The sequence below is a fragment of the Mobula hypostoma genome, chromosome 23, assembly GCF_963921235.1.
Source record: "Mobula hypostoma chromosome 23, sMobHyp1.1, whole genome shotgun sequence".
NCBI lineage: Eukaryota > Metazoa > Chordata > Chondrichthyes > Myliobatiformes > Myliobatidae > Mobula > Mobula hypostoma.
This window is the reverse complement of record NC_086119.1, coordinates 4,439,440-4,460,237: the sequence shown is the minus strand read 5'-3', so window position 1 is coordinate 4,460,237 and position 20,798 is coordinate 4,439,440. Positions and strand designations below refer to the sequence as shown.

The following is a 20,798-nucleotide window of genomic DNA, read 5'->3' as shown; positions in this document are numbered from 1 at the left end:
GCCCGACCTGCTGAAATCAGTCCCCGAGAAGGCAGAGCTGACTCCCACTTGCCCTGAAGTGGAGCGGGAAGTTTGGGGAAGTGCGTAGATGGAAGAGGTGTGTGCTGCATCATCGATGATCCTGCACCTGTGTGTTCCTCTGGATTGAAGAGAAGGGGATCTTCCCCCAAGAGGGCAGGGAATGTAAATGTAGGGGAGTCCCCAGAAGGGGTGGGAGGTTGGTTCTAAATCTGAATCCCTAGATATGGCTTCCAGTCCTGTGGTAGGTGGAGTGTTTTTGCAGAAAGGTGGTGTCAGCCCCGTTTGCGCAACTGAGACAGCCCTGGAGCCCTCCACCCAGGACCTGGTAGTCAGTGCCTCGCTGGAGGCAAGTGTATCAAATAATGTAAGCAGAGAGGAGACCAAGCTCTCTCACTCTCAGCATCAGGCTGCCAGTGGACCCCTAGCACTGGAGTTGTTGGGGTCCACTTCGTACCTGTCTCCTGGGGAGGATAATGTATTCTGCATGCCAACCCCATCAATGAATGGCTCGCAGCAAGTTCCTGGGGATTATCCCACCATTGTTGTATCGGTGGATAAGGCTGATGCAATAGTGGAGCAGGCAGGTATGAGTGAGGCACCCGCTGCGCAGTGTGGGTCACAAGAGCAGCCGTCTATTCGAACACACAGGGAGGAAGATGGGGATCTATTTGTAGTGAGGGGGTAGAGGGAGACTTCTTTGATAGCGAGACAATGGACATTCTCACCCCTCCTGAGAAATCCCTGTCAATATCTGTGGAGGAAATCAGAGAGTTCATTCTCACCTCTGAGGGTGCAAAGCACTGGCCGAAACTGGTTAAGTCCCTGCATGTCATCCTCAGACAGAAGGGAAAGGGGAAGAGGAATGCTGTGTCTGGGAATGACAGGCGACAGCTGAAATCCTTCTTGGATGACCTGGTGAGGGACATCAGACTGGGAAGCAGCCTCACTCCTTCAGTTTTTATGTCAGGAGTGCACTGGGGGGGGGGGGGGTCGACAAAGAGGCAGGCTCTAAGATCCAGCAGCTTGAGAGACCATTGCTTGACTTAAGAGTCCTGTCTTGGTCCGACCGCTGGGGAACAACAGCTATGGCAGGAATACCAGAAGAAGGACGCATTAAAGAACCTGCAGCTCCCAGGTACGTATGTGAGGTCATGGATCCAAATGCTGCAGGATCTGGACCGTGGCTCACCCTTCTTCTACACGTTGGAGAAGTGGCGGGGAGTCCAAAAGAAGCTAGTAGAGTTACTGGCTGCTGATGGCTCCTCCATCACGGACCCTGATGAAATTAATAAAGAAGTCTGCTCATTCTGTCAGTCCAGAGGACACACTGTGGCTGGATGCTCCCCTGACTTGGGAGGAGCTGTCTACTGCCTTTCAGCAACTCCGGAGGGGTAAGTCCCCTGGCTTAGATGGACTGAGTGTAGAGTTTTATCAGGATTTCTGGGATGTCCTGGGGGATGACTACAGCCTTGTCCTAGGGGACAGCCTAGCCACTGGGGAAATGCCCCTCTCATGGCAGACAGATGTTGTGGTCCTACTGCCCAAGAAGGGAGACCTCCGCCAACTAAAGAACTGGCATCCGGTCTCTCTCTTGTGCACGGACTACAAGGTCTTTGCCCTGATCCACCTACTCCAGGAGACTGGGTCCCCAGCAGCATTTCTCTCTCTTGACTGGGTAAACCACAGTTTCCTGGTGGGCACTCTGCAGGCATTTGGCCTTGGACAACACTTTGTAGCCCGAGTTCGGCTCCTATGCTCTGCCACAGAGTGCCTTGTTAAGATCAACGGATCAATGACAGCACCCATTCCCTTCAGGAGTACGTTAGGGATGTCCTATGTCCGGCCATTTGTATGCGATCTCTGTCGAACCATTCTTGAGCCTTCTTCGGTGAAGGCTGACTGGTCTGGTTCTGCGCAAACCAAACGTGGAGGTCGTCCTCTCAGCTTATGCTGACGACGTACTCCTCATGGTGACAGATCCCAGTGACCTGCGGAGGATGCACGAGTGCCAATAAGTTTTCTTGGCAGCGTCCTCCGCTAGGATCAACTGGGCGAAATGCTCCGGACTCTTAGTGGGTCAGTGGCAGGTGGACTTACTGCCAGAGACGAGAGCCTTTGAGTGGAGCACCAGGCATCTCCTCTACCTGGGAGTCTACCTGAGTCCCTCTGGGGAGACCTGGCTAGCGAACTGGAAGGACCTGGAGACGAAATTCATGGCCCAGCTGGGGCGCTGGTCAGGCCTTTTCAGGGTGCTTTCCTATCGAGGCAGAGTGGTGGTCATAAACCAGCTGATGGCCTCCATGGTGTAGTACCAGATGGTCAACTTGGCACCACCTGCCCCCTTTGTCATGAGAATGCAGAGGAAGTTAGTGGACTTCTTCTGGGGTAAAAGGAAACACTGGGTCTCCGCAGCGGTCCTGAGTCTCCCAGTGGGAGAGGGCAGACAGTCGCTGGTGTGTGTACGTACGTGACTGGCGGCTCTCCACCTCAGGACCTGCAGAGATTCCTGTATACCAAGCACCCTCCCAGGTGGCACATGTTGGCGACATTCTTTCTCCGGAGGGGCTGCTGTCCTGACGAAGAAATGCAGCTACCACTGGTGGGCGTCAACTGTGCTGCTTAGCGGAGTCTGCCCGGCTTCTATCAGGACCTACTGAGAGTCTGGAACATGGTTGCTTCAGGCCGGGAATCCCCTCCTCTGGCAGAGGGCAGGGTCCTGGCTACCCTTGCCCTGCCTCAACGGATATCGGTGTGGCTCAGGTGTGTGGAACGACTCAGGCTGAGTTGCTTGTCGGGCCCAGGCCCTGCAATCTTATCCAAGAGCCGAGTCCACTCAACTTGAGCCGTCTCTCCTCAACACCCACAATCCTATTCAGGGATGCAAGTAGGAGGTACCTGTATGGGCTGTTGCTCCATACCCTCCACTTCCTAGCCCTTGGCGGTCGGTCTTTCCACCTGGAGGTGAGGGGGGTCCCCAGTGGAAGTCCCTTTACGAGGGATTTCTTCCCACGTACCTGGGGGATCTGGGGTGGAGGCTGCGGCATAGAGCAGTGCCCTGCAATAAGTTCTTCAGTTTGTACACGGATCTCCCAGTCACATGTCACTTCTGCTGGTTGGAGGAGACTGTGTACCACATGTACATGGAGTGTGTGAGGCTGCAGCCCCTTTTGTGTATCTGCGTGGGGCTGCTTCTTGCCTTCCGGTTACATTTTAACCCCACCCTATTTATACACGGTCATCCAGTAAGGAGGGGAGCACAAAGGGATGAGGATGTCCTTGTCAACTTGCTCCTGGGGCTGGCAAAATCAGCCATCCGTGTGTCTTGGAAACGGGTGACGGAGGGATCTGACCGGCAGACTGCCAGTCAATGTTTAGGGGGTATGTTCATGCCCGGGTAAATGAGAAGGAACACGCGCTGTCCACAGTGACCGCAGAGGTGTTTCAGGACCGTTGGGCTCCACGGGGTGTTATTGCCATCATTAACAGTGACCATAAGACCATAAGACAAAGGAGTTCGAAGTTAGCCATTCGGCCCGTCGAGTCTGCTCCGCCATTTTATCATGAGCTGATCCATTCTTCCATTTAGTCCCACCCCCCCGCCTTCTCACCATAACCTTTGATGCCCTGGCTACTCAGATACCTATCAATCTCTGCCTTAAATACACCCAATGACTTGGCCTCCACTGCCGCCCATGGCAACAAATTCCATAGATTCACCACCCTCCGACTAAAAATATTTCTTCGCATTTCTGTTCTGAATGGGCGCCCTTCAATCTTTAAGTCATGACCTCTCGTACTAGACTCCCCCATCACGGGAAACAACTTTGCCACATCTACTCTGTCCATGCCTTTCAACATTCGAACTGTTTCCATGAGGTCTCCCCTCATTCTTCTAAACTCCAAGGAATACAGTCCAAGAGCGGACAAACGTTCCTCATATGTTAATCCTCTCATTCCTGGAATCATTCTAGTGAATCTTCTCTGTACCCTCTCCAACGTTAGCACATCCTTTCTTAAATAAGGAGACCAAAACTGCCCACAGTACTCCAAGTGAGGTCTCACCAGCGCCTTATAGAGCCTCAACATCACATCCCTGCTCCTATACTCTATTCCTCTAGAAATGAATGCCAACATTGCATTCGCCTTCTTCACTACCGACTCAACCTGGAGGTTAACCTTAAGGGTATGCTGTGCGAGGACTCCCAAGTCCCGTTGCATCTTAGAACTTTGAATTCTTTCAACAGAGATGGAAACATTTTAGTTTAATGTGTATTGTCTATCTGTAGTGTAGTAATTGTGTTAGTCACTGGTTTATATATATTGTAGCAGTGAATTTGTAATAAAGATATTTTGTATTTTGTTAAAAGACAAGATCAGACACAGAGTGAAGCTCCCTCCATACTGTCCCATCATACACTCCCGGGAAAGGGATACCCAGAGGATAATGCCTACAATGTTGAACTAAGCAGTTGGACTACAGGTTAATCTGCAGAGTGCGAAGTACACTCTCACCTTGTAGCTGACACACAGCGGGACCTGTGGAATCTTCACGTAGATAAAAGAATTGTTCATTGCCGCCCTCTCCTTCATCTTGTCGATGTCGTCCACTGGATGCTGAAAGTAACAGGACAGGGAGCTTGCACTGTGATACAAGTCTCTGGCACTAGAGGTGGCCACCCAGGGGAATCCACCTTCACCTATCTAACAGCAACACAAACAAAATGCTGGAAGAACTCAACAGGTCAGGCAGCATCTATGGAAAGAAATAAACAGTCGTTGTTTCGGGCTCAGACCCTTCATCAGGACTGGAAAGGAAGGGGAAAGAAGCCAGAATAAGAGAGTGGGGAGGGGGAAGCAGCACAAGCTGGCAGGTGATAGGTGAGACCAAGTGAGGGGGAAGGTGTGGATGAGATAAGAAGCTGGAAGGTGCAAGGCAGAAGGGGGAGGAATCTGATAAGACAGGAGAGTGGACCATGGAAGAAAGAGAAGCGATGGCACCAGAAGGAAGTGATGGGCAGGTGAAGAGAATAGAAGAGGTAGAGGGGAACCAGAAATGGGAATGGAGAAAGCGAGGAGGAGGGGTAGAAATTAACAGAAGTTGATGCCATCAGGATGGAGGCTGCCTGGACAGAATTTCAGGTGTTGGAGTGATGGGGGAAGGATTGCCGTGGGAATCTCAGGGAGCTGCCAGGGCTGGAGCCAATCAGGCAGGCTGAGAATTTTGAGGGCAGAGGGAGCTTGGAGGCCAAGTGGCTGAAGGGGGATGAAGATGGATAAAGGGAGTGGTGGAAACAGGGGAGGTCCAGTAATGGCTTAAAATCAAGACGACAGGAGAAAGTAGCTCACTGATTGACAGACTAAACGAGAGTGTTGACCAGGGATCAGCACACTTAGGGAGGGAGTGGCAAGTGAGGGGTATGAGGGTACAGAGAGATGGACAAACGCATGCTCTCAGTACTTTTCAGCTGCAATCCACCTACCTCTGGGGGCTTCCGGAAGGATCTCCTGACCCCTGAACCCCTGTTTAGTCCTGCCGAGACTCCTTTCGCTGACCCCAGGCTGACTGTGTCATCAGGGGTGATGAGCTGCCGAGACTTTACACCCACCTGAATACCTGTAGAACAAGACCAGTTGGCTGTGTGTGAGAATGGTGGCACTGCTCTATAACGTGACCAAATTCCCCACCACACACTCCCTCCCACCCCCACAGCTCTCAAGAGTGAGGCTGAAGCCCTCGCCCCTCTCACAGACCTATCACTGCCCTGTCTTGTCCACAGCCCACACCAGAGAAAAAGCCGCTTTCACCTGTGGTCACCAGCTTGGACTTGTCCTCTTCGTCTGTTCCCGTGTCCTCCTCTTCTACATTCCGTCCCGGAAAAAAGAAGCCCATCATCCTCCTGAAGAACTGGTAGGTAAGCTGAATGGTCAATGGAACAACATTCACCTGGAGCCGGGATTTGGGGGTGGGTGGGTGGGTGAAAGTTGGGAAGTCAGTGCCCCAACCACTGGCAAAAGTTACCTCCTCCTCCATCCCCCACAACCCAAGTTCAGAAACTGTACACATGTACAGCACCAAACAAAACAACATTCCTCTGGACCAAGGTGCAAAGCACAGTACATATAACTCATACACAGCATGTAAAGTAATATCACCATAAATAAATTAACAAATGAGGTGCCTTTACAAAGTGAGTTAAAAGGTAACGGTATAACACTACTGGTGCTTCATGTGTGATGAGTCCTGAGTGGTGCCAGGGAGTTCAGTAGTCTTACGACCTGGAGGAAGAAGCTGTTTCCCATCATAACAGTTGTTGTCCTAATGCTATGGTAGCTCTTAATGATGGTAGGGGGCCAAAGAGATTGATGGACAGATTGGGGGGGGGGTTCATTAGCAATGCTAAGGGTCCTGCATGCACAGTGCTCCTGATAAATATCTGATAGATGGGAGAGAGACTCCAATAATCCTTTCAGTTTCACAATCCCTTGTAGGGTCTGACAGTCAGATGCCTCGCAGTTCCCGTACCAGACAGTGATGCAGCTGGTCAGGACACTCTCAATGATCTCCTGTAAAAATTTGTTGGAATTTGAAGTGTGGGGGAGGGAGGTAGCCTCACTTGGCTCAATCTTGTCGGGGAAGGGGAGATACTGCTGTGCCTTCTTGACCAAAGTGGTGGTGTTGAGGGACCAGGTGAAATCAACCATTCTGTGCAATCGCGGAAACTTGTTGCTCCTAATTCTCTCCTTGGAGGAGCCGTGTACGTGCAGTGAGGAGTGATCGGCCTGCAGCGTCCTACAGTCCACAATCATCTCCTTGGTCTTGTCCACATTGAGACTTCTGTTGACTCAGGTTACCCAAATATATCATGAAAAATACACCCTCCTTTTGGGTTAACTCTGCAGCGTGGGAAGGAACTGAGTGGGGGTAGAAGCGGAGAGATCTTGAGAACAAGACAGCAAAGCCAATAAAACTACTGACACAACACAAACCTGAACAGTTTGGTCAACATGCTATAGAAAGGACGCGGAGATGCTGGAAAAAATAGAGGAAATTTACATGAATAATGTCAGAACTGAGTGATTACAGATGTCAGCAGAAGCTGAACAGTTAGGGTGCTTTCCTTAAGTGAAATTTACTGAATACTGAAAGGCCTAGATAGAGTGACTCAATAAAGCTGGAAACTGTGTTTGGCGTGAAGCTTACCTCAAAGTGTTCCTTCACTGAGATGCCCCCCACGGGAGGCCGGACTTTGCTGAAGATTCTGAGAGCGAGCTGGCGAGCAGACTGCGAGGGATTCTGGGGCCGTAACACCACCTGAGTAAAGCCCAGACATCAGAATCAGGTCTATCATCATTGACATGTGCTGTGAAAGCCGCTGGTTTGCAGCAGTAATACAGGGCAATACACAGAAAGACTATAAATGACAAGAAGAAATATAAAACATACTTAAAAGAGTGCAGCAAGACGGAAAGGAGTGCGGTAGTGTTCATACGTTCATTGTCTGTTTGGAAACCTGATGGCTGAGTGAGGGGAAGAAGCCATTTCTGAAACATTGGATGTGTGTCTTCAGGCCTCCTCGGGTGTGCACTCCTCCGTTCTGACGGCAGCAATGAGAAGATGGTGGGTATGTCCTTTGTGGTGAAGGTCCCTCCTGGTGGATGCCGCCTTTTTGAGGAATCACCTGTTGAAAGTGTCCTCGATGCAGCTAACTGAGTTCAGAACTTCCTGCAGTTGCAGTGGCCCCTCCATACCAGATGGTGATGCAACACTGGGGGAGAGGCAGTACTAGCAAGGGCTACACTCTGTGGGGTAGGGCGGTACTGATGTGTAGTCATACTGTGGGGTGTGGGTTATTGTTGGAGGGTCACACTCTAGGGTGGGGATTACTGAAAGAAGGTCACACTGTGGAGGAGTGGTGCGGAACGGCAGTGAGTGGTACGGTGCTGAGGTTTCTTCTAACACCACACGGACCTCCCTGCCTATCCACGCTTTCTCCCCTCCCCTCTCGTCCAGTCCAGTTTCATCTCTGAACTGAATTTTTGACGGTCTGCTGCTGTTCTGCTGGGTGTAGACTGTGTTTCTTTCCCCCAGCGGTACAGTTTGAGCTCTAGAATTCGAACTGCGTCACGGCTGGACGCGGCTCCAAGATGGCACAGCCCAAGTCCTACACGCAAACTACAGGCTCAGGAGTGGCAGCTGACGAAGAGGACCATCCGTTCAAATTACTGACCTTAAAGAACGCCGTACAGTGTACTGTGCCTACTTCAGTCGGCAGGAATGCCAACACAAAGGCCATGGTGGAGACTGTTGGAGGCCGTGAGGGCATTGTTGCAGTAGTGATTTTGAACTGTTTTATTTGAAGTCACCATGGGGTGTGTTTTTGGCCCTGAATCAGGGGATAAAGGTGGGAAGGGTTTTATGTAGGTGGAGCCAGTCCTGGGCCCCATGCAGTCGGTAATCCTCTCTGACGTCCACCTCCATCTCCCTGACAAGGCCCTATTCCCCTGTCTGTGCTCCATAGGCAAGGTGTGATCAAAATAACCCCGATACGGTACAGGGCACCTCCACAGGGTTATGAGCACCTATTCTCGTTCCAGCACCGTCTGCTGATGCAGCTGGAGCGGGGTGGGGATGCCAAGGTGCGGCTTTGGGTTTATTTTGAGGGGCATTATTATACTGTCCCGTGGACTACGGGCTGCCCCAGGTGCCATGCCTGTAAGGAGTTTGGGCATATTCGGAAGAATTGCTCGAACTGTTGGGTGGCTAACTCTGCCTCGGAGGCACAGGGTGATCCGGCTGGGCCTTCCCCGCTGACCCCGCCCCCCAGCTGTCCCTCCCGTCACCCCCACTGTGTCACTGGCTGTGGAAGTCGTGGTTGGACATGGGGTAGGTTCAAGTGGCGGGCAGGAAGGTGAAAAAGAAGAAAAAGCATCTGAAGGCTTCTCCCCCAGAGATGGAGCAGGTTGTTGCTGTTAAACCGAGCCCGAAGGGCCCTGTGGCTCCCGAAATCCGGCAAGAGTCTAGGGATGTCGGGGGAGGGGAGGGGATACTGCCCAGGCCGACTGCCTGCCCCTTTTCCAAGGATATGTCTGTGCCTGGCTCTCCTAGGAGAGAGGGAGCACACAGTCGCAGCAGGAAAATTGGGGGATTTCCATGAGCGATATCGACTGCTTTATAGATGGTAGTGACTGTATTGTAATTTAAGTGTAACTACTGTCTTGTAAATATTGATTATCTTGTGTGAATGTTTTGTAAATAAACTTCTATAGTTTTGATAAAAAAAAAAGCAGTGGCTCTGAGGGAAGGCCACACCGTGGGACAGACAGTGGTGTGTGACCTCTCGGAAAAATGTTGATGTACTTTGGGAGGAGTCAGTACACCATGTCTACATGGAGCGAGAGACTTTCGAGCAGCTGGCGGAAGAGCAGACTGGCCCAGGAGACACATTTGTTTTTTGCAGCAGCGCAGGGTTATTTTTCAATTGCATGGACATCCCTGCCTACTCATTCCCGTGCCAGTAGCAGTGAAAATCGGGGATGGGTGTGGCACACTTGAAGGTGAGGGGTCAGTTCAGGAAGGCAAAGAAAAAGAATAAATATTTCAGGCCCTGGAGAAGGATCAGGCAGTTACTGTTGGCATCTGAGATCCAGTAAGGGCCTGGGAAAGTCGGGAGACTGAGAACACCTCTAAAATGAAGGTCAGCGTGCCTCAGCATATCAGCGGCCTGAAAAGCTGGAGGGATGTGACCCCTGAGTCTGGAGGTCAGAGGCCACAAGAGAAGGAGTTACCCCCGGCAAAGGCTCAAAGATTTCTATAAATGGTAATTGCAGCCACAAAATTAAACAGCATTTACTTCTGGGGAGGGCAGCAATGGCAAATTTGGATAAAATACTGAACAGCAGAGACATAACATTGTCTATGCAGATCCCTATAGTCAAGACTATGGCATTTCCAGTTGTGAAGTATGGCTGTGAGAGCTGGACTATTAGTAAGGCTGAATACAAAAGAGTCAACGCCTTTGAACTTGGATGCTGGAGGTAAATGTTAAGAGTACATTGGACAGCAAGAAGATCCAACAAGTCAATACTTGAAGAAATACAGCCAGACTGCTCACTATTTTGGCCACATCATGAGAAGACAGGAGTCCTTGGAGAAGCCGCTCATGTTAGGTATAACAGAAGGTAAGAGAAGGAGAGGATGACAGAGGCTACAATGGATAGACAATATTACTCAGACAATGCATATGATTTTGGGGGATCTTAGGGAGGCAGTTTCCAACAAGAAGGCTTGGTGTGCAGGAGTCCATGAGGTCACGAAGAGTCAGACTCGATTTAATGGCTGAACAACAAAGGCCATACGCTCAGAGTATGTCCCCTCAGAGCTGCAGCATACAGGGGCCATCTGCTGAGGTGGCATTTGAACATGGTGATTTGCACCATGGTAGAGGTGTGAGAAGCAGACTTGCCTATGGTTGATGCTGCACACTCAGAGTGTGTATTCCCTGTGTATGATGTGCTGAGGAGGTTCTTGTATGGGCTGCTCCTGCACACTTATAAATTAATCAACGACATGTTCAACGATATTATGTTCATGATGGAAACAGAAACTGAGGAGAAACTGGCATTCCTGGATGAGCTTCTCAGTTGAAACACAGACAACACTTTGGAAACAACTGTTTATCCTAAGGGGACATATGCAGATCAGATCCTAAACTATTACAATAACCACACAAGAAGAGCTGTATCAGAACCTTGTCGTGAAAAGCAGAGACACACTGCAGTATGGTGGAATTAAAGGGTAAAGGGGAGAAAAATCTCTTTAAAGTATTCACACAAAATGGATACCCACAGAGCTTCATACGAAGATGCCTACAAAGTCGACAACACACGAACAAAGAAGCAACCAAACGGGTTGCCCTTCCATGTATTCGGAACATCTCAGAAATGATGGCCCGGCGGCTCCAAGAACATAGAATTTCAGTCATGCACAGCCAAGAGCAACATTGAGCAGAGTACTCTGCAGACCTAAAGAACAAACCAAGCTGCTGGACAGGGGCAATGTGGTTGACAAAATCCAATGTGCGGCCAGCCAAACTGGGAGAAAACTATCCACAAGGATCCATGAACATCAGCTGGCTACTCAGTGGCACGAAGATTGAGAGCAGCACAAATTCAACTAGGCATTAGTGAAAGTCATGGTGCAAGCAAACACATGGCATGCAAGAGAATTCTGAGAAGCATGGTTTTCCACAAACAATTCTGTAAACACGTAGAGCTTGATCATATTTATAAGCCAATCCCAGACCATAAAGCACAGAGTTCACCATGAAATTTATCAGCAACAAGACCCCCTTCCTATGTCACAACTGAGGTTCCATAATGATGACTAATCAGCTGATTGATATGTATATACAGGCCAAGCATTTGAAGGACACACCACAAATGATCAGCGCACCGACAATGTCTCCTCATATTGTGATGAAACATTTGCAAATGGATTGCCAAGATCGGAGAACAACTCTATCCAACCACCTTTCACTTCCTTGCTTTCAAATGCCAACCAAACTCGCCATGGCAGTCTGTTTTAACATCAGACAGTGGGGATGATCCCCAGTGGAAACCCCTTTATGCAGGAGTTCTTCCCCTGTACATTAGAGACCTGGGGTGGAGCTTGTTGCAGAGGGCAGTACCATGCAATAGATTTTTGAGAAAGTTCACTAACACCCCGCCCACTTATCTATTCTGTGACCAGGAGTTAGTATACTATGCATATATGGAATGTGAGAGGTTGCAGCCCCTGTTTGAATACTTGAAGGGGCTGCTCCTCAGGTTTTGCTTACATTTCAGCCCCACGCTCCTGAAATAAGGGCAACCAGTATGGAAGGGGGCGGGTCACTCAGAGCATTTACTGGTGGGCTTGCTCCTAGGCTGGCCAGGATGGCTATTCACGGGTCCAGATGGCAGACAGTCGAGGGCTCTGCCTGGGCCGACTGCCTGCCCCTCTTCCGGGGATACATTCATGCCCAGCTGTCCTTGGGGAGACAGCATGCAGTCATGATGGGTACAGTGGGAGGATTTCCTGGGCCCCCCAGGGAACTGACCGTTTGATAGAGAGTAATCATAATTTAATTGGATTTTTTTCACTGTAAATATTGAATGATTGTACTTTGTGTAGTTTTGTGGAATAAAAAAGGGGCATAATGAGTGGTGTTCACACTGTTAGGGCTCTCTCTCCTAAAAGAGCAGTTTTGGAGACAGCCAGAGTGGTTTGGGATTGTGGATGGTCATCTTGGCAGCAGACTTGAACAGCTTCTTTCTTGTAAGGAACCTGCTTTGTTAAGTTTTTGATCCATGTCTCTCAAGTGATGAGCAGTGGCTGCACCTGGCGGATGGCCAAAGTCTGAGTAAAATAAACTTTATAGGGTGCGGGAACTGATTTATTCCGTTTTGTGACAATGGAAAACTCCGGTTTGGAGTGCTAGCCTGGGCCGAATGGATGAAGAGGACTTTTGGACTTTGGAGTGGCTGTAGGAAGAGCTGTCTGGAAAGGGCGGCGACTTTGTTTTTGCAGCTGCACAGACAGTGCTGAGATTTTCCTATTGCATGGAAATTTCCCTGCCTATCCACAGATGACTCCCATTTCCCCTCTCCTCTCTCTTTTCTCTTTGAGAGACTATTTGCTGATGTTCTGCTGAATATAGAACTGTATAAAGTCCCAGCGGCGTTACCGAATTTTGGACTGCGTAGTGACAATCATGGTGGGCTGCAGGTCTAAGATGTCTGCAATAAAGTCATATGCGAAGGCTGTGGGCTCAGGAGTTATAACTTGCAAAGGGAATGACTCTTTCAAATTAATGACTTTGAAAGACACTGTACCAACTTCAGTCAGCAGGAATGGCACTTTAAAAGCCATGGCTGAGACTGGTGGGGGACGTGAATGCATTAGTGCATCTTCAAAATTGAATGGGAACACCATCTGCGAGAGTGGTGTTTTTTGCCCTGAGTAGGAGGTTAAAGGTGGGAAGAGTTTTCATGCTAGTGGAGCCATAGTTGGCCCCTGTACAGATGGTTATAGTCTTCTATGTTCACCCTCATATCTCTTGACAAGGCCCTCCTGCCCCACCTGCATCAGTATGGTGCGATCAAAGATAACCCCAATGCAATACCGGGCACATCAACGGGGCTGTGACCATCTTTTCTCCTTTCAGGTGCAAGTTGAGGGGCATTATTAAGACTGTTCCGCCGTGATGCCATGCCTGCAAAGAGTTTGGGCATACTTGAAAGAATTACCTGAACCACCAGCCTGCCAACTCTGCCGTGGAGGCACAGGGTGACACCACTGGGCCTTTCCCTGCTGATCCCCCTCTTGTTGCTCCTCCGTGTCCCACCCCCCTCTCCCCGTGCCAGTGGAAGTCGGCGAACAGCACAGTGCGTGTAACAGTGAGGGGCGGATTCAAGCAACAGATTGGAAGGCAAAGAAAAACAAGAAACATCTCATGGCCTTTCCCCCCGGAGAAGGAGCGGGCAGTTACTGCTGAGCATGATCCAGAGGATCCTATGGCGTCTGACATCAAGCAAAAACCTGGGAAGGTTGGAGGAGGGGAAGTGGTGCCACAGACTAAGGTCACCTCGGAAATAGGTCAGCTTCCCTCAGCACATTTGTGGTCTAAAAAGATGTAGAGCTGTGCCCTCTGAATCTGAAGAACAGGGTCACACAAGGAGGATGATTTACCTCCAGTAATGACCATATGTGTGGAGTATGTTCCCTCAGAGTTTGGAGGACTGCACAGGGGTACCTCAAGGGACTGTCCTGTCCTCCTTCCTGTTCATCATCTACACCTCCGACTTCAGATACAATGCGTACTCCTACCACCTGCAGAAGATTTTGGACAATTTCGCAGTTGTGGGCTGTATCAGCTGGGGTCAACAGGCTGAGTACAGAAGAGTGGTGGACAACTTTGTTGAGTGGTGTGGGCTGAATCACCTGCATCACTAAGACAAAGGAATTGGTGGTGGACTTCAGGAAGGTGAAAACACCCTGCATTCCCATCTCCATCAAGGAAATGGATGTGGAAATCATCCGGGACTACAAATACCTGGGAACGCACCTGGACAATAAACTGGACTGGACTAAAAATACAGTGGCTCTGTACAAGGGACGGAACTGACTGTACTTCCTGAGGAGGCTCTAGTCATTCCACGTCTGCAGTACTATGCTGTAGATGTTCTACGACTCAGTGGTGGCCAGCATTCTATTCTATGCTGCAGTCTGCAGGGGCAGCAGAGTGAGAGCAGCTGATGCCAAGAAAATCGATGCTTGTCAGGACGGCTGGTTCTGCTTTGGAGGTGGAACTGTATTTTCTGATGGTTGTCTGAGAGGAGGATGCTGCAGAAGCAACAGAGCATTATGGGTAATCCCCCTCTCCCCCTTCATGACATATTGGACAAACAGAGGAACACCTTTAGTAACAGACTGATTCTACCGATTTTTTTGTACTTCAATGCTTACATTTTGTATTTTAAAGTATCTATTTCTGACTGGCCAACCTTGCAACAATAATTTCCTTTGGGATAAATAAAGTTTTATCTTATCTCATTAGGAGTTTAAGAAGAATTGATGTATAATGACTTGCAAATTTCTACAGTTGTACCGCAAAGAACATTCTAACTAGTTACATCATCGTCTTGTGTGGGGGGCTACTGCACAGGATTGGAAAAAGCTGCAGGAAGTTGCAAACTCAGTCAGCTCCATCATGGGCACTAGCCTCCCCAACATCAAGGACACTTTCAAAAGGTGATGTCTCAAGCTGGCATCATCATTAAGGAACCCCATCACTCAGGACATGCCCTCTTCTTATTATTACCATCAAGCAAGTGGTACGACCCTGAAAACAGACACTCAACATTTTAGGAGCAGCTTCTTTCCCCTCCACCATCAGATTTCTGAATGGACAATGAACCCACAGACACTACCTCACTTTTTTTTTGCCCTCTTTTTGCACTACTCAATTTTTTATACTGTATGTATATATTTCATAGTTTTAAAAAATTATGTACTTATTATGTATTACAATGTACTGCTGCTGCAAAAGAACAAGTTTCACAATGCATGCAGTAATATTCAACCTGATTCTGATTTCCAGGACAGTCCATCCAGGACAAGATTCATTTTATCCAGGATCTGATTTACCTGTCCTGAAAGGCTGGACTTTCAGTCGCCTTTCTCTCCCTTGACCAGGAGAAGGCTTTTGATAGAGGGGACCATGAGTAACCTTTTGGGACTCCGCACTCGTTTGGGTTTGGGCCACGAAATGCGGCCCATTGTTTGACTGTTGCACACAGCTGCAGAGCGCCTTGTAAATGTGAACTGGTCCTTGACAGAGCCCTAGTGCTTTGGAAGTGGTGGGGGCGGAGGGGGAGCGGACTATGCCAGTTGTACTCTGTTTGTGTGGAGCCATTCCTGTGCCTTCTCCGTAAGACATTGATGGGTTTGGTTCCACGCGAACTGGACATGGAGGTCTTCCTTTCGGCTTACATCCTCCTCATGGTCACTGACCTTGTTGACCTGCAGAGGATGTGAGACTGCCAGCAGATCATCTCAGCTGCAGCCTCTGCAAGAGTGAACTGTGAAATGCTGGGTTGATTTCCTGCTGGAGGGATTAAGACTCTTTGTGTGGAACACCACGCACCTCCTCTATTTGAGCTCCATTGAGGATGCCTGGCCAGGGACAAAAGTCTTTGTGCAGCTGGAATGCTGGTGGGCTGACTTCATGCAATTTCGAACCAGGAAAGGGTGCTGGTTATGAATTAGTTTGTAGCCTCAATGATCTGGTACCAGCTGGTCACTTAGGTCTCAGCCAATACTTTGTCTCTATAGGACCCAGAGGAGGCTACTGGATATCTTCTGGGTAATAGGAGGTATTCGGTCTCTGCTGCAGTCCTAAGCCTTCCAATTACGGAGTACGGTCAGTCACCGGTGTGCATGTGTACCCAGCTGGTGGCTCTCTGCCTTAGGCCCCTGCAGAGATACCTGCACACCGAGCACCCTCTGAGATGGCGTGCGCTGGCGACACACTTCCTTTGCTGGGGGCATTTTCTGCAGGAGGGCACACAGCTCCCACCGGTGAACATCAGCCGTGCTGCTCTGCAGTAGTTGTTGCGAGTTTGAAGTTTAGACACATCCAGTCAGGGTGCTGGGTCTCATCCTGTCGTGGTGGGTGTCAGGGAGGCCCAGGAGCGTGGAGGGATTCTAGCTGTGCTAACTTCTACTCAGCCAGGATTGCTTGTATGACCTAAGGCCTGAGATTTCTTGTGAGAGAGGGTCCCACATAACATGAGCTGCCTTGTGGCGATGTCCGCTGTGCCATTTCACAACTCGCCGAGGCAGATCTTGTATGGGCTGCTCCTGCAACACCTTTCACTTCCTTGCCTTCGTCTGCTGACCAGACTTACCAGGAAGGCTGTTGGTCTGTTTTACCATCCAGTGGGAGGGGAGAACACCAGAGGAAATCTCTTTATGCAGGGGCCCTTGCCATGTACACTGGGGACCTGGGGAGCAGGGCTTTGCATAGGCAGTACTGTGCAACAGGTTTTTAAGCAGGTTTACTGACACTCCATCCACCTGTCCATTCTGTAGCTGGGAGGAGTCTGTGTACCATGCATATACGGAGTGAGAGAGGTTGCAGCCGCTGTTTGAATATCTGAGCTGCTCCTCAGATTTTGGTTATACTTCAAACCCACAGTCCTGATATACGGTCAGCCAGTACGGAAGGGGGCGGTTCGTTCAAAGGAGCTGCTGGTGGGCTTGCTCTTGGGCCTAGCCGAGATAGGGCCGACCTGACCACCGGCCACTCCTCTGGGGTTACTGTCCTGATGTGTTAAAATGAGTCCCTGTCCCTTTAGTCAGGAGACAGTGAAGGAAGTGGGATTGACGAGATTGCCCTGAGGGCCAACACAGGCACAATGGGCTGAATAGCCTCTCAGGTTTTAAGGAAATGTGAGTTTGGTGGTGTACAGTCGTGCTTACCTTATACAAGGAGTTTGGCAGTTGGTTGTTCATTGTGAAGGAACCCAGTTCCAGCAGATGCTCTGCAGTGTCATCTGATTTATTCACCTGTCGGCAGCAAGAAGCAACGTTCAATCACTGACTGTGCTACCTGGGCTGACACAAGCCTGGGAATTCCAGCTTCGGAGGACATTAGTTATTGGGAAAGATCAGATAGGCTTGATTTCCCTGTTGTGTTGGAAGCTGAGGGATGACCAGATAAAAGTACAGTGCATTCCGGTCAACTGGGACACATTGGGACCATGACATTTTGGCCCAATTAAGCAGTTGCCCCAATTAGCCAAAGTTTCATGGAAACAGTTAAAAAGGTATTATAAGGACAAACTACCAGTTAAATGAGTAACAAATTATGTATTTAAATTAAATTCAGAACAAATTAGAACAACACTACTACAGTACTGTGAAACCTTGTGTGGCAGGGTGGAGATACAAGGCGCTCCTTCCCTCTGCTAGCCTGCAGGTACCCTAGGGCAAGGTGTAGCACCTGATTTAGCCCCCGATCAGGGACACATGAAGCCATGGGAGCCGGTAGTGGATGGTCATATGAGCAGCTAGTGCATATCACGAGTCCTGGTTACGTAATCACTGACGTCAGGCAGGCAATCTCTGGGGTAAAGACAGTGCCCAGAAAAACGCAATAGCAAGCCACTTCTGTGGGAAATTTGCCAAAACAATCATGGTCATGAAAGATCTTGATCACCCATGTCATACAACACACAAATGATGATGATGATGATGACTATAAAACTGCTTTTAATGGAGGTATTCATCTGGTGTACGCTGCCGTGTTCTTGTGATTGACTGTAAATGAACAAAATCAGTGCAGACACCTAGTGTAAATAATGGACTACCTTCATACAATGCTATCGACAATTGCATCCTCTAAATCTTCATTTTTATTGTAACATTCAAGATAATTGTTGATAACTCCAAATTCTTTGTAGTTCCTAACTCACTGAAGTAGAGAAATCGTTTCCTGTTCACTCCCAGCCGTTTCTGGCATCTCAAGCCTGAATGCTTGAAACTGCAGTGAGTAAAACTGTTCTCAATTGTCTTACTGCTCATTTGCTGCCAACTATCAGTGACAAAAATCACTGCTTTTTGAATACAAATACATGTGACTGATGCTAAAGACTGTTTGCTCTAAGTATGGTGCCATGTCTAATGGCCATACAAATGGATGTGGCTAAGGTTAGTTAGAAACTGTTCAGCAACCGTCTCCTGTCCTAATTAAGTGGCATAGTGTCCCAAATAAATGGAGAACTCCCGCTATTTTTGTTATTTAAGACTTGTACCAAATAAGCAGCTGCCCTGATTAATCGATAGCCCAATAAACTGGAATCCACTGGAAATAAAATTACAAGAGGCAGAAGGAAGGGAAGAATCTTTTTCTTGTGGTGTCAACATTGGAGAGTGTTAGTACGTGAAAATGTGCTGTAAAATCTGTTTTACAGCAGCAATACAGTGCAACAAAATATACTATAATTTTAAGAAATATAAAAAAATTAATAAGTAGCACAAAAGGAGAGCAAAAATAGTGAGGTGGTGTTAATAGGTTCATTATACTTTAAGAAATCTGAAGAGTGGGAAGAATAAGTTGGTAAGTTGGTTTATCATTGTCTCATGCAATGAGGTACAGTGAAAAGCTTGTCTTGTGCACCGTTCATACAGACCAATTCATTAGACAGGAGTCTGAAGACACACACTCAGTGTTTCAGGAACAGCTTCTTCCCCTCCACCATGAGATTTCTGAACAGACAATGAAACCATCAGTACTACCTCACTATTTTGTTCTCTTTGGGTGCTATTTTTAATATATATTCTTATTGTAACTTATGGTAATATTTTAATGTGTTGCACCGTACTGCTGCTGCAAAACAACAAATTTCATGATACATGTCTGATATTAAACCTGATTCTGATTCTGGGTGGATTGGAAGGCTAATTTGCATTTATATTATTGCAAGGAATTGGTTGAATAAGGCAGATGAATTTAGAGTTTTGATCATCACATGAAATATGGGTGAAAGATGGACAGGAACAGTAACACAATATTCTAGGAGACAGAAACTGCAGACATAATAATGCATTGTGACATTGCAGTATTGATTAAGGAAACCATCATTGCTCTACGAAGGGGGTTGTCCAACATATTGAAGTTGATGGAGAGGATGATTCTTATGGTGGGGTTGTGGATCTACGACAGGATGGCACAGGCTCAGAGAGATGTCCCTTTACAGAGATGAGGAGGAATTCCTTTAGGCAGAGGGTTGTGAATCTGTGGAATTCTGTGGAAGTCATTGAGCATATTTAGACCAGAGGTTGATAGATTCTTGATTAGTCAAGGTGTCAAAGGTTATGGGGAGAATGTAGGAGAATGGGATTGAGAAGGAAAATACACAAGCCATGATAGAATGGTGGAGCAAACTTAATGGTCTAAATAGCCTAATTCCTACGTCCTGTGGTCTTATGTCTTATGATCTTGCGTCTTATGAACTTGGAAACAAAAAAGGGGACAATCATTTCTTCGGCCCCCTAACAGTTAGTAGAAGGTACAGAAGATGATGCATAGGCACATTGCAGAAAGAGGTCACAGCAATAGAGTTAGAGGAGCTGGGATCACAATGTCCTCAGTATTAACTGGGTGACCAACAGTGAAAGGCATTGACACGGTGGAATTTATTAAATGCATTCAGGAGAGATTTTGAGTCAGGATGTAAACAAGTAATCCAGATGGTGCTGAGCTGTGGTCTCCATGAAGGCTCAGATTTAGTTAGATTTTAGGGTTGTTTTTTAGGTTCATAGGGATGGTTTTGGGGACAGAGAGGGGAGTTTGGGGTCAGGTTACAGTTTGGGCACAGTGATATGGGGAATTGGAGTCCAGACTGGTCCAAGTCCAGGTCCAAGCCTTCACTCCATGTTCCAAGTCCAGCAGCATGGACATGGTCAAATGTTAGGCGGCAGACCAGCAAGGACTTTCGGGGCTCCGTCATCGGCAAGACTGGAGTTTCGAGGCACAGTTTTCAGGTTCCTGTATTCGGTGAGCTCAGCGTTCTAAGGCCTGGAGTTTGGGTCCTCATCCAACATCTGTGAGCTCTGGGTCAATCCCGAAGATTGAGGTCCAAAGTTTGATTCCAAGTCCAGAAGTTGAAGCTTGATGACCGGAGCCCTGAGCCTGCAAACCTCTGCAAATTCACTGGGGAAATCAGGGCCCAGTGTTGGCAAATCCATGAGTTTGAAGACAGCCATTCCTGGGGTTAAAGGACTGTGTATCTGCATGGGTAGGACGAACATCTCGCCCACCTGTTTTGCTCTTATTGTTTTGTTGTTTTCTGTGTTCTACTTTGTGTTCTGTGGTGTTCTGCTGAGCGTTGTGGACATGCTTTGGACACTTGCAGGCTGCCCTCAACACATCCTTAGGTGTGTTGGTTGTTAATGCAAATGATGTATTTCACTACGTTTCCATGTACGTGTGATAAATAAATCTGAATCTGTCCCACAGGAGAAGGGGCAGTACTGGACTAATTCAAAGGAAATGTAGATGGGTAACAGGTTAAAGCATAAGAGAAAGAGCATTTAGAAGACAGTAACCATAATGTCAAGGTAGTCATGAAAGGGAATACGGATGGTTTGGGAATTCAGGTTGCATATCATCACAGGACTAGGTGAGGTTGTAAATTAATACATTTTTATCTCTATTTCCTTCGGAAAGGTA

The 20,798-nt window shown here is 48.3% G+C and overlaps 1 protein-coding gene across 5 annotated transcripts in view; it reads right to left on the bottom strand.

The window, feature by feature from the left end:
• Positions 1-20,798, bottom strand: part of LOC134336945 (bridge-like lipid transfer protein family member 2) — a 117,843-nt gene that overhangs the window by 3,533 nt on the left and 93,512 nt on the right. For 2 of the 5 annotated variants that reach the window (XM_063031642.1, XM_063031643.1), the window contains exons 33-37: positions 17,045-17,131; positions 7,223-7,333; positions 5,827-5,965; positions 5,502-5,635; positions 4,534-4,722 (exon numbers count right to left, since the gene is read on the bottom strand). In XM_063031642.1, the coding sequence (XP_062887712.1) occupies positions 4,534-4,722; positions 5,502-5,635; positions 5,827-5,965; positions 7,223-7,333; positions 17,045-17,131 (660 nt within the window). The remainder of the gene's footprint in view (positions 1-4,533; positions 4,723-5,501; positions 5,636-5,826; positions 5,966-7,222; positions 7,334-17,044; positions 17,132-20,798) is intronic. The other 3 variants (XM_063031645.1, XM_063031647.1, XM_063031646.1) reach the window with 2 other exon arrangements.